This window comes from Coregonus lavaretus (genome assembly GCF_964263955.1).
Source record: "Coregonus lavaretus genome assembly, chromosome: 9".
Lineage (NCBI taxonomy): Eukaryota > Metazoa > Chordata > Actinopteri > Salmoniformes > Salmonidae > Coregonus > Coregonus lavaretus.
In genome coordinates, this window is record NC_139996.1 from 14,249,802 (window position 1) to 14,265,838 (window position 16,037).

The window sequence follows — 16,037 nt, forward strand, 5'->3', positions numbered from 1 at the left end:
CTGTGGAGTGTACAGCTTAAAGTGGTCCTATGGACAGATACTCCAATCTCCGCTGTGGAGCTTTGCAGCTCCTTCAGGGTTATCTTTGGTCTCTTTGTTGCCTCTCTGATTAATGCCTTCCTTGCCTGGTCTGTGAGTTTTGGTGGGCGGCCCTCTCTTGGCAGGTTTGTTGTGGTGCCATATTCTTTCAATTTGGTGCTCCGTGGGATGTTCAAAGTTTCTGATATTTTTTTAGAACCCAACCTGATCTGTACTTCTCCACAACTTTGTCCTGACCTGTTTGGAGAGCTCCTTGGTCTTCATGGTGCCGCTTGCTTGGTGGTGCCCCTTGCTTAGTGGTGTTGCAGACTCTGGGGCCTTTCATAACAGGTGTATATATACTGAGATCATGTGACACTTAGATTGCACACAGGTGGACTTTATTTAACTAATTATGTGACTTCTGAAGGTAATTGGTTGCACCAGATCTTATTTAGGGGCTTCATAGCAAAGGGGGTGAATACATATGCACGCACCACTTTTCCGTTATTTATTTTTGAGAATGTTTTGTAACAAGTTCTTTTTTTAATTTCACTTCACCAATTTGGACTATTTTGTGTACGTCCATTACATGAAATCCAAATAAAAATCCATTTAAATTACAGGTTGTAATGCAACAAAATACACACACACACACACACACACACACACACACACACACACACACACACACACCTTTTGCTCCAGCCGTACTCCATCAGGTTTACTGTGTTCTATTGGACCTGTCCCTCTGCCACAGTATCCAGACCTCCCTGGAGACGTCCATGGTGATGGTCTCCCCGAGCGACGTTGGCTGCTTCCACAACGGACAATGGCAAGTAGAACTGAGGCTGCATGGGTGTGACAGCCAGGCTGCTCTTTGTTTTGGTTGTCTTTAATTAGGGACCCAATAAAGTGGCTGTGAGTGACCCTGTCACTGGGATGTCCCCGTCTGGCACAAACAGCCCTCTCAGACTCCTTCTCATGTAGAGCCCAGCCTGTCACATCACATTACCCACAATCCCTTCTGGAAGGTAGTGCCACAGACCACAAAGAGCACCAACCAAGAGTTGCCAACTCTTAAGACTACTGCGCTGAACCCGTAACCCAAGTTGAAATACTTTACTGTTGTAGTGCAAGTTGGGTTTCAATGTTGTTGTTTTTCTCAATAGGTCCCAACCACGGATGCTTTCAAGCAGCCTGGAGGAGTTACAAAGCGGATCGTTACCAAAGGTTTCATGATTTTGCTGTGTTTTGATTGAACTTCTAAGACTATATTATAGCCATGTTAGACATACAGCATGTGCTTCATTTGTATTTGACCAAACACATTAGAAACACTATGCGTGCTCTAACAACAATACATAACCAATAGGCTTCTGATGACTGTTAACCTAACAAAAACTGCTAAACACATACATGCATTCTCACACTCTTGTTGTTGAGTTGATACTATTTTTATTTATTTTTGGTGGGGTAGATCAGCTTTAATATTGCAGATAGATTGTAACTTCCATCAATGTAATTGTCTGCATCACTTCCAATCCCCATATGTTGTTTCTTTCTCGCAAATATATATATCACACTCTTGTTGTTGAGTTGATACTGTCAATACATCACTCTACTAACACTGTGTGTGTTCTCTTCATTACATGCACGGTCCCCCCTCCTGTAGCATGTAGTTGGTCAACCAGTTGAAGCGGTTTCAGAGGTATTTTCCACTGCATGATCTCACCAGAGCCACTAACCCTTAACCCTTAACCTCTCACAATCTGACTTTATCCTAGCTGACCTGAACAGAGCCAAGGGTTCACCTGAAACTGTCAAATGTAATAGCCATCATACTCTAGATGCCCCTAAGGCTTATGAAACTAGCCTTTTGTTTGTTGTCTCCTGAACACTTGTGACTCCAATGGCAGTCCAATCGAATTAACAATGATATTGTCATGAAAGGAAAAAATATAAATCTGAATCTTGTATTATGTTCTGTGTAATGTACAGGAGCAGCAGTTCAACTGAAATCAAATGTCAACAGATGCCATTTAATTTAATTTTGAATAGACTCGTGACTTGCCTGTAACCATGGCTCCCCCCAACCCACAGAATCGGCACATGGAAATGAACAAATATCAGACCCTACCAGGGAAGCTATGTCGACCTGACATGAATGGGGATCAAGAGCAGTATGCCACACAAGTCCAGCTGTCCCCTGATGATAGCGAGGACAGTGAGTTGAACCTAAGTAAGTTACATCTTAAAACACTGCTACTTGTCGTTTTTATCGAACAGCCTACTAGAATGTTTCAAACAACAAAATCTTCCTAGGGTGTATACTATAAATAAATAATTATAAACTGTGTGGTTCGAGCCCTGAATGCTGATTGGCTGACAGCCGTGGTATATCAGACCATATACCATTTATTTTGACTGCTCTAATTACGTTGGTAACCAGTTCATAATAGCAATAAGGCACCTCTGGGGTTTGTGATATATGGCCAATATACCATGGCTAAGGGCTGTGTCCAGGCACTCCGTGTAGCGTCGTGACTAAGAACAGCCCTTAGCCGTGGTATTTTGGCCATATACCACACCCCCTCTGGCCTTATTGCTTAAATACACTTCTATGGCTTGTTACAACAATGGCTCTGTTTCACTCTTCTCTCGTACTGTGGTTGGTTTGTATTGGGGCAGCTATTCTCTGCATTCTCTCTCACTCTGTACTAATCTTCCACTTGTTGTGCTGCTGTTCTGTTTCTCCTGTCCTCTTTTTTGCTTTGCGTGGCTTTCTGCTTGTGTTATGGCTGAAGACCGCTGCAGGAGTGCCAGCGCTCCAGCTTTAGGTACCGTGCTACTACTCCAGCAGAAGCCCAATGCATGTCAAAGCACCAAGCCCCTGTTTTCACTATGGATTAAAGTTGTGACTAAACTCCAGCCTGTGCAGGAGGGAGTAAGACCCTCAGTGAGTCAGAGGGAGGCGTCTCGGATTATGCCTGACTCTTTTTTTATTTATCTCGCATAAGTGAGTGGTGTTGCAGTGCACCCCTCCCAAAGCTGACTACCCTCAAAAGCAGGGCTACTTAGGCGATGTCACGTGCGGCGAGGGTTGTGTGCACAGGGATAGACCTTGTCTGAACTGGCTTAACCATCCACTGTAAACCACTATAGATGCAACATGACAACCCATTCGCCTCAGGCTATAATTTAATTTCCCTGTATGAAATATTTTTATTGAATATGCAAAATACTAATTTGTCTTCACAGATTTTAATTGGCATCCGCTAAGACAATGTTTAAATTGCGTTAAGCACTCTGTAGAAACACTTTGACATCTGCTGATGTAAATACTGAAAATGTCGGAGCACACTAACAATGTTAATGCTTTCCTGTTTTACTTCTCACTGGGCTAACCTTTGGCACAGCAGGATCTCGTGGAAAGCATGATTTATTTGAAATGGGTGGGTCCTGCATAGACCTTAATTATGGCCCTAAAGAATGAAAGAAATACAGTGTCCGTTAACCTTTGCATTACTTACTTTCATTCAGAGAACAGTAGGGAAATTATTGAAACAGTCTAGTAGTACAGTACTTAAACATCATCTCCTGCTCTCATAGGAAAATCGGAGAGACTGGATGAGTCCACGCTGTCGGACCTGTCCCCCCTGTCGTCTGGAGTGGACTCAGGACAGCAGTCTCCTGTCTCCCCAGAGAACAGGAAGAACCACCTGGGCATCAAGAAACTCTGGGGGAAGTGAGTACCTGTACAGCAGACACACACCCACATACATGTACATGTACACACACACACACAGGAAGGGCACACTGCTGAATAAATATTTAGAGATATTAATTCAGAGACTAATGGTATAAATGGGAGATATCTGATACAAGTCATCCTGGGTAGAGGAGGTGGCCTAGCAAAGGTACTGCATAATTCTAAGTTAATGACTAATGATGTATTCTATCTCCTCTAACCTAGGATTCGGAGGACCCAGTCTGGCAGCCTGCAGAGAGAGGACCTTGAGCCTGGAGAGTTTAAGAGGGGGGGACTGAGAGCCACCGCCGGCCCTCGTCTGGCCCGGACCGGAGAGACATTGACCTCTGTGTGGTATGGGACAGACAGTATCACAAAATACATTTATACAGTGTATTCTCTTAAACATGTGCATGTGACAGAGAATATACAAAAAAGCCAAAGTATTTACATTTAGTCATTTAGCAGACACTCTTATCCAGAGTGACTTACAGTTAGTGAAAATATTCCAGTCTTGATGATCCAATCAATTTACTGTTGTCTGCGACTTACAGTTAGTATTTATAAGAGGAGCGGGAAATACAAATATTCCATTCCAATTGTCTCTCCTCTCCTGCAGGGATTTGAAGACACCCTTCTCCAAGTGGACTCCGGAGCAGGTCTGTTGCTGGCTGGAGGAGTATGGGCTGGACCAGTATGTGATTCTGGCTCGACATTGGGCCAACAGTGGGCAGACCCTCCTCTCCGCCTCACCACATGACTTAGAGAAGGTATAGTCAAAAAAATTACCCAGCTTACATATTTTGATTTACAGAACATTGTTAGAAAGTTATTTGTCAAATAAGCAAAGGAGATCCTTCAGGGAACGTTATTATTTGGACGCAAAGGAGATCCTTCAAGGAACGACGTTGTTTGGACGCAAAGGAGATCCTTCATGGAACGTCATTGTTTGGACGCAAAGGAGATCCTTCAGGGAACGTCATTGTTTGGACGCAAAGGAGATCCTTCAGGGAACATCGTTGTTTGGACGCAAAGGAGATCCTTCAAGGAATGTCGTTGTTTGGACGCAAAGCAGGTCTTTCAGGGAACGTCGTTGTTTGGAAGCAAAGGAGATTCTTCAGGGAACGTCGTTGTTTGGATGCAAAGGAGATCCTTCAGGGAATGTGGTTGTTTGGATGCATCATTCTCATCACCATCTAGTTCTATCTGTCTAGTTCTCAAGAAGCCATTTCGTTCCTCCTTTCACGTCATCATGTTGCTGGACTTTTGTCTTCGTTGTTTTTAGCAAGTTTAGAGGTATATTTCAGATATACACTACTGGTCAAAGTTTTAGAACACCTACTCATTCAAGGGCTTTTCTTTATTATTACTATTTTCTACGTTGTAGAATAATAGTGAAGACATCAAAACTATGAAATAATGCATATGGAATCATGTAGTAACCAAAAAAGTGTTAAACAAATCGAAATGATTTTTATATTTGAGATTCTTCAAATAGCCACCCTTTGCCTTGATGACAGCTTTGCACACTCTTGGCATCCTCTCAACCAGCTTCACCTGGAATGCTTTTCCAACAGTCTTGAAGGAGTTCCCACATATGCTGAGCACTTGTTGGCTGCTTTTTTTCCTTCCGACTCAAACCATCTCAATTAGGTTGAGGTCAGGAGATTGTGGAGGCCAGGTCATCTGATGCAGAACTCCATCACTCTCCTTCTTGGTCAGATAGCCCTTACTCAGCCTGGAGGTGTGTTGGGTCATTGTCCTGTTGAAAAACAAATGATAGTCCCATAAGCCCAAACCAGATGGGATGGCGTATCGCTGCAGAATGCTGTGGTAGCAATGCTGGTTAAGTGTCCCTTGAATTCTAAATAAATTACAGACAGTGTCACCAGCAAAGCACCCCCACACCATAACACCACCTCCTCCATGCTTTACGGTGGGAAATACACATGCGGAGATCATCCGTTCACCCACACCGCGTCTCACAAAGACACAGCGGTTGGAACCAAAAACTCCAATTTGGACTCCAGACCAAAGGACATATTTCCATTGGTCTAATGTCCATTGCTCGTGTTTCTTGGCCCAAGCAAGTATCTTCTTATTATTGGTGTCCTTTAGTAGTGGTTTCTTTGCAGCAATTCGACCATGAAGGCCTGATTCACACAGTCTCCTCTGAACAGTTGATGTCAAGATGTGTCTGTTACTTGAACTCTGTGAAGCATTTATTTGGGCTGCAATTTCTGAGGCTGGTAACTCCAATTTACTTATCCTCTGCCCAAAGGTAACTCTGGGTCTTCCATTCCTGTGGCGGTCCTCATGAGAGCCAGTTTCATCAAAGCGCTTGATGGTTTTTTTGCGACTGCACTTGAAGAAACTTTCAAAGTTCTTGAAATGTTCCATATTGACTGACCTAATGACGTTTCTCTTTGCTTATTTGAGCTGTTCTTGCCATAATATGGACTTGGTCTTTTACCAAATAGGGCTATCTTCTGTATACCCAGGCCATTTGTTTGGTTCTTGATCACAGTTGTGAAATAGTGTGCCAAGTGATTCCAAATCTAGTTATCAAAACTGTCATTTTCAGCACTCATCTTGTAGAAAGGGATTGGAGCATCTGCTAAATGACTAAAATGTAAAAATTTAACCTGGATTAATCTTAATCTTGGTATCAGGAAATGGGGATTAAGAATCCACTGCACAGGAAGAAGTTGCAGTTGGCCCTCAAGTCCTTCAGCACCAAAATGACTGAGAAATCGTCTGAACTGGACCACATCTGGGTCACACGTATGTATCAGGACACAGTAGAGGTCATCAACATATTCACTCAACATTCAGCAAACTTGGTGCTGTATTCTATATAATCAATCCGGTATAATTGGTTGTCATGTGGTTTGTCCTCAAAGGTTGGCTTGATGACATTGGTTTACCTCAGTACAAGGGTCAGTTTCATGAGGGAAGGGTGGATGGCAGAATGCTTCAGTACTTGACAGTGGTAAGCACATCCATTGGTTTTCACTGTTGTGTCTCAGCATTATTGTTTATAAGGCTTTCAGGTCTCCCTCGAAAAAAGAGATCTCAAGGGACCTCCTAGTTAAATACAGCTTAAATAAATAAATATAAATTAAGAAAACATGAGACTTGTATTTGATGCGTTTCCCTCAGAATGACCTCTTGTTCCTGAAAGTGACCAGTCAGCTTCATCATCTCAGTGTGAAGTGTGCTATTCACGTCCTCCACGTCAACAAGTTCAACCCCAACTGCCTGAAGAGAAGACCTGGAGATGAGGTGAGATGTGTGTGTGCACGTTTATAGGAGGTTTTCTGTTTACACAGTATGTAGCTGTGTTTTCTCATACATGTGTTTTGCTGTGACAATATAGGTCAAATTAAGATCCTACATCTGTAGTTGTGTTTGCTCATACATGTTTTATATTTTGTGCTAGAACAAGACATCTCCCTCGGAGGTGGTTCAGTGGTCTAACCACAGGGTGATGGAGTGGCTTCGCTCAGTGGACCTGGCGGAATACGCCCCCAACCTGAGGGGCAGCGGGGTGCACGGGGGCCTCATCGTAAGTAACCTGAGGGGTAGCAGGGTGCACAGGGGCCTCATCGTAAGTAACGTGAGGGGCAGCAGGGTGCACAGGGGCCTCATCGTAAGTAACCTGAGGGGTAGCAGGGTGCACAGGGGCCTCATCGTAAGTAACCTGAGGGGCAGCGGGGTGCACAGGGGCCTCATCGTAAGTAACCTGAGGGGTAGCAGGGTGCACGGGGGCCTCATTTTATGTAACCTGAAGGGCAGCGGGGTGCACGGGGGGCTCATCGTAAGTAACCTGAGGGGTAGCGGGGTGCACGGGGGCCTCATCGTAAGTAACCTGAGGGGCAGCGGGGTGCACAGGGGCCTCATCGTAAGTAACCTGAGGGGTAGCAGGGTGCACGGGGGCCTCATCGTAAGTAACCTGAGGGGCAGCGGGGTGCACGGGGGCCTCATCGTAAGTAACGTGAGGGGCAGCGGGGTGCACGGGGGCCTCATCGTAAGTAACCTGAGGGGCAGCAGGGTGCACGGGGGCCTCATCGTACGTAACCTGAGGGGCAGCAGGGTGCACGGGGGCCTCATCGTAAGTAACCTGAGGGGCAGCAGGGTGCACGGGGGCCTCATCGTAAGTACACACGCCACATGACTGAATCAGCCCCTTCTTATACCTTTCTACTGCATATCAGCTCAGGTCACATTTGGATACAGTCAGACATACAATTCAAGACTCCCTAAAGCAAAGTTTATTTTGAATTAACCTATTCTGCCAATTAATTCCATCCCAGTGTTCTGTGTAATTGTCTGTATGTAGACTGTATCTTCCTCTGAATCTTCTCTAATGACCCCTAGATTCTGGAGCCTCGTTTTAACTCGGATACCCTGGCCATGCTGCTGAACATCCCCCCTCAGAAGACCCTGCTGCGACGCCACCTGGCCACCAACTTCAACATGCTGGTGGGCTCCCAGGCTCAGCAGGAGAAAAGGGAGTTCATGGAGTCGTCGGGCTACGCTCCCCTCAGCACCACAGCCAAAGTCAGGGTAAGAGATGACAGTACTGTAGTACGTCCAGGGCTGAACCACCACTCTGTTAGGAGCCCTCTTTTTGGTTCTTCCTCCCACTCTCTCTCCCCCTCCTCTCTCTGCCCCCCCCTCTCTCTCCTCTTTCTCTCCCCCTTCGCTCTCTCTCGCTCTCGCGCTCTCTCTCGCTCTCTCTCTCTCTCTCTCTCTCTCTGCCCCCAAACACTCTCTCTCTCTATCTCTCTCTCTCTCCTCTCTCACCTCCTCCCCTTCCTCATCTCTTTAGAGAGACAGACAACACCATAATCCTCAGTGTGACACCTCAGACCTGGCAAAGCTCTAAGACCACCTAGCAGCTTTGCGTGCAGCAGGCTTTTGTAGCGCCAGCTCATCTCTAAGACTCACCGCTTTGTTAAGGCTAGCAGAAAATGTGCTGAGGAAAATTTTTTGCGATAGCATAATGTACTTAGTCAGCACAATTAGGCTTAAAGTAACCTTTTATAGCAACACTGCCCATATTGTACGGTGTTTAGAAATCTATTCACTGATGATGGTTAAAGGGCTAGAATAGAAGTGATACACAGCTTTATCTCAGTCTGTTCATAAACCATGTCCTCTCTGTGCCATCTCCTGTTCAGCCAAAGAAGTTGGGCTTCTCAAACTTCGGCCACCTGAGGAAGAAGAGGTGTGATGAGTCAACAGACTATATTTGCCCCCTGGAGGAGGCCCAGGTCCAGACGGTGGTGAACGGGGCCCACCGGCCCTACTCCGGCTTCAGGGGCCTCAGCCCCATCCTGGACAGAGACCCAGACAGACGGGAGCAGGTGGGGCCAAACTGCTGATGATGTCACACTACTGTACCTACCTACCCATCACTACTCAGCTTGCTGCCAATAACCCCACCTCTTCCTGCCATGCCCATCCATATCCCACCCCAGCACACCCACCTCCACACCCCTCACGTGCCATCATCTAACAATCAACCCTAGCCTCATGCATGAGCTGCACTCTGGACACTTAAGAGTGGATGGTGAGTGGGAGAGCTCACCCCTCCTATGTTCTCGGTGGATTCACAAGCCTAGTGTTCAGCTGTGGTATATCACCTCACCCCTTTAATGCAGTAGGATAATGCCAATATTATAAACAATATTGTGCATTATTTTAATGATCATTTTAACACCTGTATTTGAGATTCACCTAATGGTATTCATCCATTGTTTTTAAAGATATTCCTAACCAGTAGAAAGTAATGTTGCTGTTTGTCAGACAGTTATGGAACGAACTTGTGCAATATTTGCATATGGAGGAATACATTTCATATATTTATGTTGGTAAATACGTTGAAAGAAGTTCAATGAGATTTTATAGCTGTGCACATTTTGATGGATTCCAGATTGTGATTATGCACTGTTATTTTCATATATGACTGTTATAATATTTTTATAGTTAAAGATAACGCTTCGATCAAGGAATCGCGCTTGTTGTCATCAATTGTAAATAGCATTATCCAAATCATCAATAAAAATCATAAGTGTGATAAGTGTTTTATTCTTCCTGATAAATTGTATTCAATCTTTATTCAAAGCATGCTTCTCTCATTAGAGAAGGAGACCGTAGTCTTGTCTCAGTTTTACAATTAAATGATCTCTGTTCATTATCAATATTTCCAATTTGTCGATTTTAAGGAAACTTGAATCAAAGAGACACTTGTATTGAAATACATTGTGGGGGCGGGGCTCAACCATGTGCAGGTACATCTTTATCATGAATCCATAATGGCCATGTTCTAGGCTGATTACACTGCAGACACCTGCCAGATCTCACAACACCTGGATATGTATCTAAATTACATATCAGCTAGTCACATCATATAGCAGTCTGATACCCGACTGCACAGTTGATGATGTGGCACGCAATCATTGGCTTATGCAATGCAACAACTGCAATGTAGTCGGCCTGGAACGCGACCTATGACTTGAACAATGGTGCTTGCTCAGCAGCTAGATCCTTCTACCCTGCCATCCATCATGCATGGGACTAAACAAAGCACTGTGTGTTATGTCATTGATGTCCTGGCCTGTCAGTAGTACAAGTAGCTCTATTCAATCCGTATCGCGGAAGTTTAGCATTACTGCGTTCACAGGAAATGCTGCATATGTCGGCTCAATCGGAAATGAACTTCAGCGATACAGTTTGAATAGAGCCGCTAGGCGTTGTGTTTGATGAAAGGCCTGACTTTGCAGATGGCGGCGACAGAGGGGACCGTGCTGCAGATAGAAGCTCTGTCTGAGGGAATTAACCAACTCACAGTAAGTAGCTCCTCGGTCAGTCTCGTTCAACAAGCTTTTTAAATCTGTTTAATTAAATAATCAAATAACCAGGTAACAAAGTATTTCCTGTTAAGCTGTTTTGTTTAGCATTTCTCCTGTGGCACTATGCTGTTCTTATATTTGCTAACAGCAGGTGTTGCAACTGAACAAACAGGCTTCAACAAATAGATTTTGAACTTACTTTGTTGGGACATTAGCCTTAAGCCTTTAACTGACAATAAACATTGCAGCATAACGCACCCTGCTAACCCCAGTTCCTGGCCCTTCTTGCTTTCAGTATTTGCTTAGCCGAGATGAGGTTCTGAAGGAAATGAGACGGCCTCAAACGGCACTAGTCTGAGAGGATGCCACGCTGCCCACACTAACCAACGCAGCCAATCAACCAAGGGAAAGCGCAGCCTCATACCAACCAGTCCTCAACGCAGGGGGCTTTAACAGCAACCTCATCTGGCCATATCCCTTATCTCATCATAATACAGGACTATAATGAACACTACTTCTGTATTAGTGACAGAAACACAATGAACGTTGAAGCAATTCTGTGTTACATGTGTCATTTGAGTGTAGCTCTTCACCAAACTAAATAGTATGTACTATACTATGTACTACACCTCTTTAAGGAATACCTGGGATAGGATAAAGTAATCCTTCTAAAAAACATTGTAAAGTGGTTATCCCACTGGCTATAAGGTGAATGCACCAATTTGTAAGTCGCTCTGGATAAGAGCGTCTGCTAAATGACGTAAATGTAAATGTAGGTACTTTGTATTTTTTGTGAAAAGTATTGGCCTACCACAAGCCACTTAAACATTCATTAATGTGCTTTTTTCTCTATGTAATCTCTTACCCTGTAATATTGCCCAAACTGTATTATTTTGTACGATATATATATCATATTTTACAACTTGTTTATTACGTTTGTATACTGAACTAAAATATAAACACAACATGTAACAATTTCAAAGATTTTACTGAGTTACAGTTCATATAAGGAAATCAGTCTATTAAAATACATTCATTACGCCCTAATCTATGGATTTCACATGACTGGGAATGCAGATATGCATCTGTTGGTCACATATACCTTATCATGCTAAAACATGAGGTGATGGTGGCGGATGAATGGCACGACAATGGGCCTCGGGATCTTGTCAGGGTATCTCTGTGCAGTCGATAAAATGCAATTGTGTTCGTTGTCTATAGCTTATGCCTGCTCATACCATAACCCCACAGCCCCCATGGGGCACTCTGTTCACAATGTTGACATCAGCTCACGTGGCCCGCGGTTGTGAGGTCGGTTGGACGTACTGCCAAATTCTCTAAAACAACGTTGGAGGCGGCTTATGGAGGAGAAATGAACATTCAAATTCTCTGGCAACAGCTCTGGTGGACATTCCTGCAGTCAGCATGCCAATTGCATGCTCCCTCAAAACATGAGACATCTGTCGCATTGTGTTGTGAAACAAAACTGCATATTTTAGAGTGGTCTTTTATTGTCCCCAGCACAAGGTGCACCTGTGTAATGATCATGCTGTTTAATCAGCTTCTTGATATGCCACACCTGTCAGGTGGATGGATTATCTTGGCAAAGGAGAAATGCTCACTAACAGGGATGTAAACAAATTTGTGCACAACATTTTAGAGAAAGCTTTTTGTGTGTATGGAACATTTCTGGGATCTTTTATTTCAGCTCATGAAACATGGGACCAACACTTTATATGTTGTGTTTATATTTTTGTTCAGTATATGTTTTCGAGGTTACCTGGACACATCCCTGATAAAAACAAGGCACTAGGTCATACTGCAAACAAACACACCCAACACTTAATACAGCTAATTTCTATTGGATTAACAAGAAACAGGTTTTTCCATGTTTCCACACATAATTGGCATATATTTGCATAGGCAGATGTAGTCCTTGTGGTAAGTCCCTTTAACAAGTCACAAGACCAGAGGATCCCTTCTGTAAGAGAGGAAACACTAAGGGAAGCCTGCTCTCTAGGAGTTAGGTAACCCAGTGAACTGTCCAAACCCAGGCATAACCTGTATGAGGGTCCTTCTGCTGGTTGTTCATCTGCTTCAACCCAGCACATCCTAATATCTCACCAGGGTTCCAGAGAGGAGAGAGTGGCTGGAGCTGTTCCAAACATCAAAGGCAGACCCATACTGGTGAGTTGTAATTTACTTATTACTTTTTTTACCATTCTGGAGCAAACACAGTACAATCCAAATATGTTTGTAGCTTCTAAGGTTTGGGTTCCATTAGGGTTGAGTACATTCAACCCCTGTTATTACACAAGTATAATTTATGAAACTTTTTTCATCTGAATTAAAATTTCTACAACAATAAACTATGCTGTTGTTATCATATTTCCAGGTTATAAGGGAAACCACCCTCTAACCTAGTCCTGTAAGCATGGGGAAGATAGAGAGCAAGCAACCAGCCCCAGACATTCCCAAGATAACCTCAACCTGGTGGGAGACGCTAGAGAAGAAGCCACCTGCCCCAACCATGACCATTCCAAACATTAACTTTAATTTCCCAACCCTGTGGGGGAGGAGAGAGAGCAAGCCACCAGACCCAGACATACCCAGTATATTCTCCACCTTGTGGAGAACCCCCAACAACCCCAATGATTTCGTCCCTCTATTCAACGACTGTGTGGGGATAGCTGCAGCTAGGACCCAGGAGTATCTCCTATTCCTGGACCCAGAGGACAAGTTCCAGCCCAGCCCGGCAGCCCTCAACGATATTTTCCTAATGACCTATATCACCCAGAGCAGCCACCTCCACATGACCGACTCCTTCAACTGCACCACCATGACCAAGCAGCAGCGCATCCTCCTGGGTGCTGACTGGGTGTGGGCTGTACTGGAGAGGCCCACCAAGAACCCCCGCATCCAGATCGCCGTGCAGATCCTGCACCTGCCCGAGAGGGGGGGAGGGCCAGCCGAGGACATCCCTCCGGAGGTGTACACTGAATCCATGCAGATGGCCAAGATGGAGTCTGCTCATAGGAACAAGGCAGAGAGGATGGTGGATTTCTGTGCCTCCATCGGTAATGACTGCTACGCCCTCTTTCTCCTCTTCGGCCGCAAGGGCGACCCGGGCAACATCTACGGGGTGCTGAGCAACAACTTTCACGCTGCTATAGGGAAGACTAAGATCAACCGTGCACTCATTGAGAATTTCTTTAAAGGGTCCAGGTACTTACACACGCCCACTGGAATGCTACAGGCTATCATCACCAAGAGAGATTGTGACCCTTTAACTCTGCTCATCAAGTTTACCTGACCAGTGTGATCGATGACAGTACAACCATATGGTACCTTTCAGATGACTCTGTGTTTACTGTAGTGTTTCAAATGGGGGGAAGGACTGTTGTGATTGGTGGGTTTATGCTTGCCTGGGACTCGGGGACCCAGTGTGCTGAAATTGGCCCGTGTCCATGTCTCATGTGTGTACTACTGACCCATGCCTGCTGACAGCTGCTCACACCCCCATGGTTAGTATTTCTGTTAGGGCTCTATTCAATCAGATCCGCTTTAACCGACATCCGCATAGCGGTTCTTTTGGCAGTGTCGGAGGTGGAACTGCGTTAGAACTGTCAAATCCAAAGCGGCTCCTGGCATTATACCTAAAGCGGACATTGCCATTGGCTGCACAGAGTCGCATTAAGAGAAATTCCATGCAACCTTGTTTACAACTTCTAACACTGGAATGTGAGATGTAATCTACACCTGGAGTAGGCTGATAGAAATCCTCATTATTTTGTTGAATGGTTTTCAATTTGAGCATCATTATTTCTATATAGCCTACAGTTTCTCGTTCTGAACTTCTAACGCGAGTGGGACGGGTGTGGCTTCATGACAATGATCAATAATTTGCTAGTAACAGATGACATTCATATTCTGACTATCTCTGAAACTCACTTACCTTTGATGATACAGTGGTAGCAATACAAGGTTATAGCATTTGCAGAAAATATAGAAATGCCAATGGTGGAGGTGTTGCTGTTTATATACAGAACCACATTCCTGTGAAGATTAGAGAGGATCTCATGTTAAATACTGTTGAAGTAATATGGCTACAGGTTCATCTTCCTCACCTAAAGCCAATTCTGGTGGGAAGCTGCTATAGACCACCAAGTGCTAACAGTCAGTATCTGGATAACATGTGTGAAATGCTTGATAATGTATGTGATATCAATAGAGAGGTATACTTTCTGGGTGATTTACATATTGACTGGCTGTCATCAGGCTGCCTACTCAAGATAAAGCTTCAAACTGTAACCAGTGCTTGCAACCTGGTTCAGGCATCAGTCAACCTACCAGGGTGGTTACAAACAGTACAGGAATTAAATCATCAACATGTATTGATCATATCTTTACTAATGCTGCAGAGATTTGTTTGAAAGCAGTATCCAAATCCATTGGATGTAGTGATCACAATATAGTAGCCATATCTAGGAAAACCAAAGTTCCAAAGGCTGGGCCTAATATTGTGTATAAGAGGTCATACAATATGTTTTGTAGTGATTCCTATGTTGTTGATGTAAAGAATATATGTTGGTCCGTGGTGTGTAATGAGGAGCAAACAGATACTGCACTTGACACATTTATGAAATTGCTTATTCCAGTTACTAATAAGTATGCACCCATTAAGAAAATGACTGTAAAAACTGTTAAATCCCTGTGGATTGATGAGGAATTGAAACATTGTATGGTTGAGAGGGATGAGGCAAAAGAGATGGCAAATAGGTCTGGCTGTACAACCGATTGGCAAACGTACTACAAATTGAGAAATCATGTGATTAAACTGAATAAAAAGAAGAAGAAACAACACTATGAAACAAGGATAAATGACATAAAGAATGATAGTAAAAAGCTTTGGAGCACCTTAAATGAAATTTTTGGAAAAAAGGCAAACTCAGCTCCATCATTCATTGAATCAGATGGCTCATTCATCACAAAACCAACTGATATTGCCAACTACTTTAATAATTTCTTCATTGGCAAGATTAGCAAATTTAGGCATGACATGCCAGCAACAATTGCTGACACTACACATCCAAGTATATCTGACCAAATTATGAAAGACAAGCATTGTAATTTTGAATTCCGTAAAGTGAGTGTGGAAGAGGTGAACAAATTATTGTTGTCTATTAACAATGACAAGCCACCGGGGTCTGACAACTTGGATGGAAAATTGCTGAGGATAATAGCGGACGATATTGCCACTCCAATTTGCCATATTTTCAATTTAAGCCTACTAGAATGTGTGTGCCCCCAGGCTTGGAGGGAAGCAAAAGTCATTCCGCTACCTAAGAATAGTAATGCCCCCTTTACTGGCTCAAACAGCCGACCAATTAGCCTGTTACCAACCCTTG

The 16,037-nt window shown here is 44.0% G+C and overlaps 2 protein-coding genes across 11 annotated transcripts in view; both read left to right on the forward strand.

Moving 5' to 3' along the window:
• The window catches only part of ppfibp2b (PPFIA binding protein 2b), an 80,044-nt gene extending 70,068 nt beyond the window's left edge, over window positions 1-9,976 (forward strand). For 8 of the 10 annotated variants that reach the window (XM_084169076.1, XM_084169077.1, XM_084169080.1 and 5 more), the window contains 13 exons: window positions 779-853; window positions 1,191-1,251; window positions 1,694-1,729; window positions 2,122-2,260; window positions 3,631-3,766; window positions 3,995-4,123; window positions 4,389-4,539; window positions 6,442-6,553; window positions 6,673-6,761; window positions 6,932-7,054; window positions 7,212-7,337; window positions 8,150-8,338; window positions 8,956-9,976. In XM_084169076.1, coding sequence (XP_084025202.1) covers window positions 779-853; window positions 1,191-1,251; window positions 1,694-1,729; window positions 2,122-2,260; window positions 3,631-3,766; window positions 3,995-4,123; window positions 4,389-4,539; window positions 6,442-6,553; window positions 6,673-6,761; window positions 6,932-7,054; window positions 7,212-7,337; window positions 8,150-8,338; window positions 8,956-9,159 — 1,570 coding nt within the window. In that variant the 3' untranslated portion in view covers window positions 9,160-9,976. The remainder of the gene's footprint in view (window positions 1-778; window positions 854-1,190; window positions 1,252-1,693; window positions 1,730-2,121; window positions 2,261-3,630; window positions 3,767-3,994; window positions 4,124-4,388; window positions 4,540-6,441; window positions 6,554-6,672; window positions 6,762-6,931; window positions 7,055-7,211; window positions 7,338-8,149; window positions 8,339-8,955) is intronic. The other 2 variants (XM_084169083.1, XM_084169082.1) reach the window with 1 other exon arrangement.
• Window positions 9,977-12,706: 2,730 nt separating this feature from the next.
• Window positions 12,707-15,428, forward strand: rep15 (RAB15 effector protein). The gene is made up of 2 exons (XM_084169085.1): window positions 12,707-12,816; window positions 13,025-15,428. The coding sequence occupies exon 2, from the start codon at window positions 13,064-13,066 to the stop codon at window positions 13,940-13,942; it is 879 nt and encodes a 292-aa protein (XP_084025211.1). The 5' UTR covers window positions 12,707-12,816; window positions 13,025-13,063; the 3' UTR covers window positions 13,943-15,428.
• The last annotated feature ends 609 nt before the right edge of the window (window positions 15,429-16,037 follow it).

What these genes read in the sequence shown, in the direction of transcription:
- rep15 (XM_084169085.1), top strand. Translation starts at nt 13,064, where the DNA reads ATGGGGAAGATAGAGAGCAAGCAACCAGCCCCAGACATTCCCAAGATA.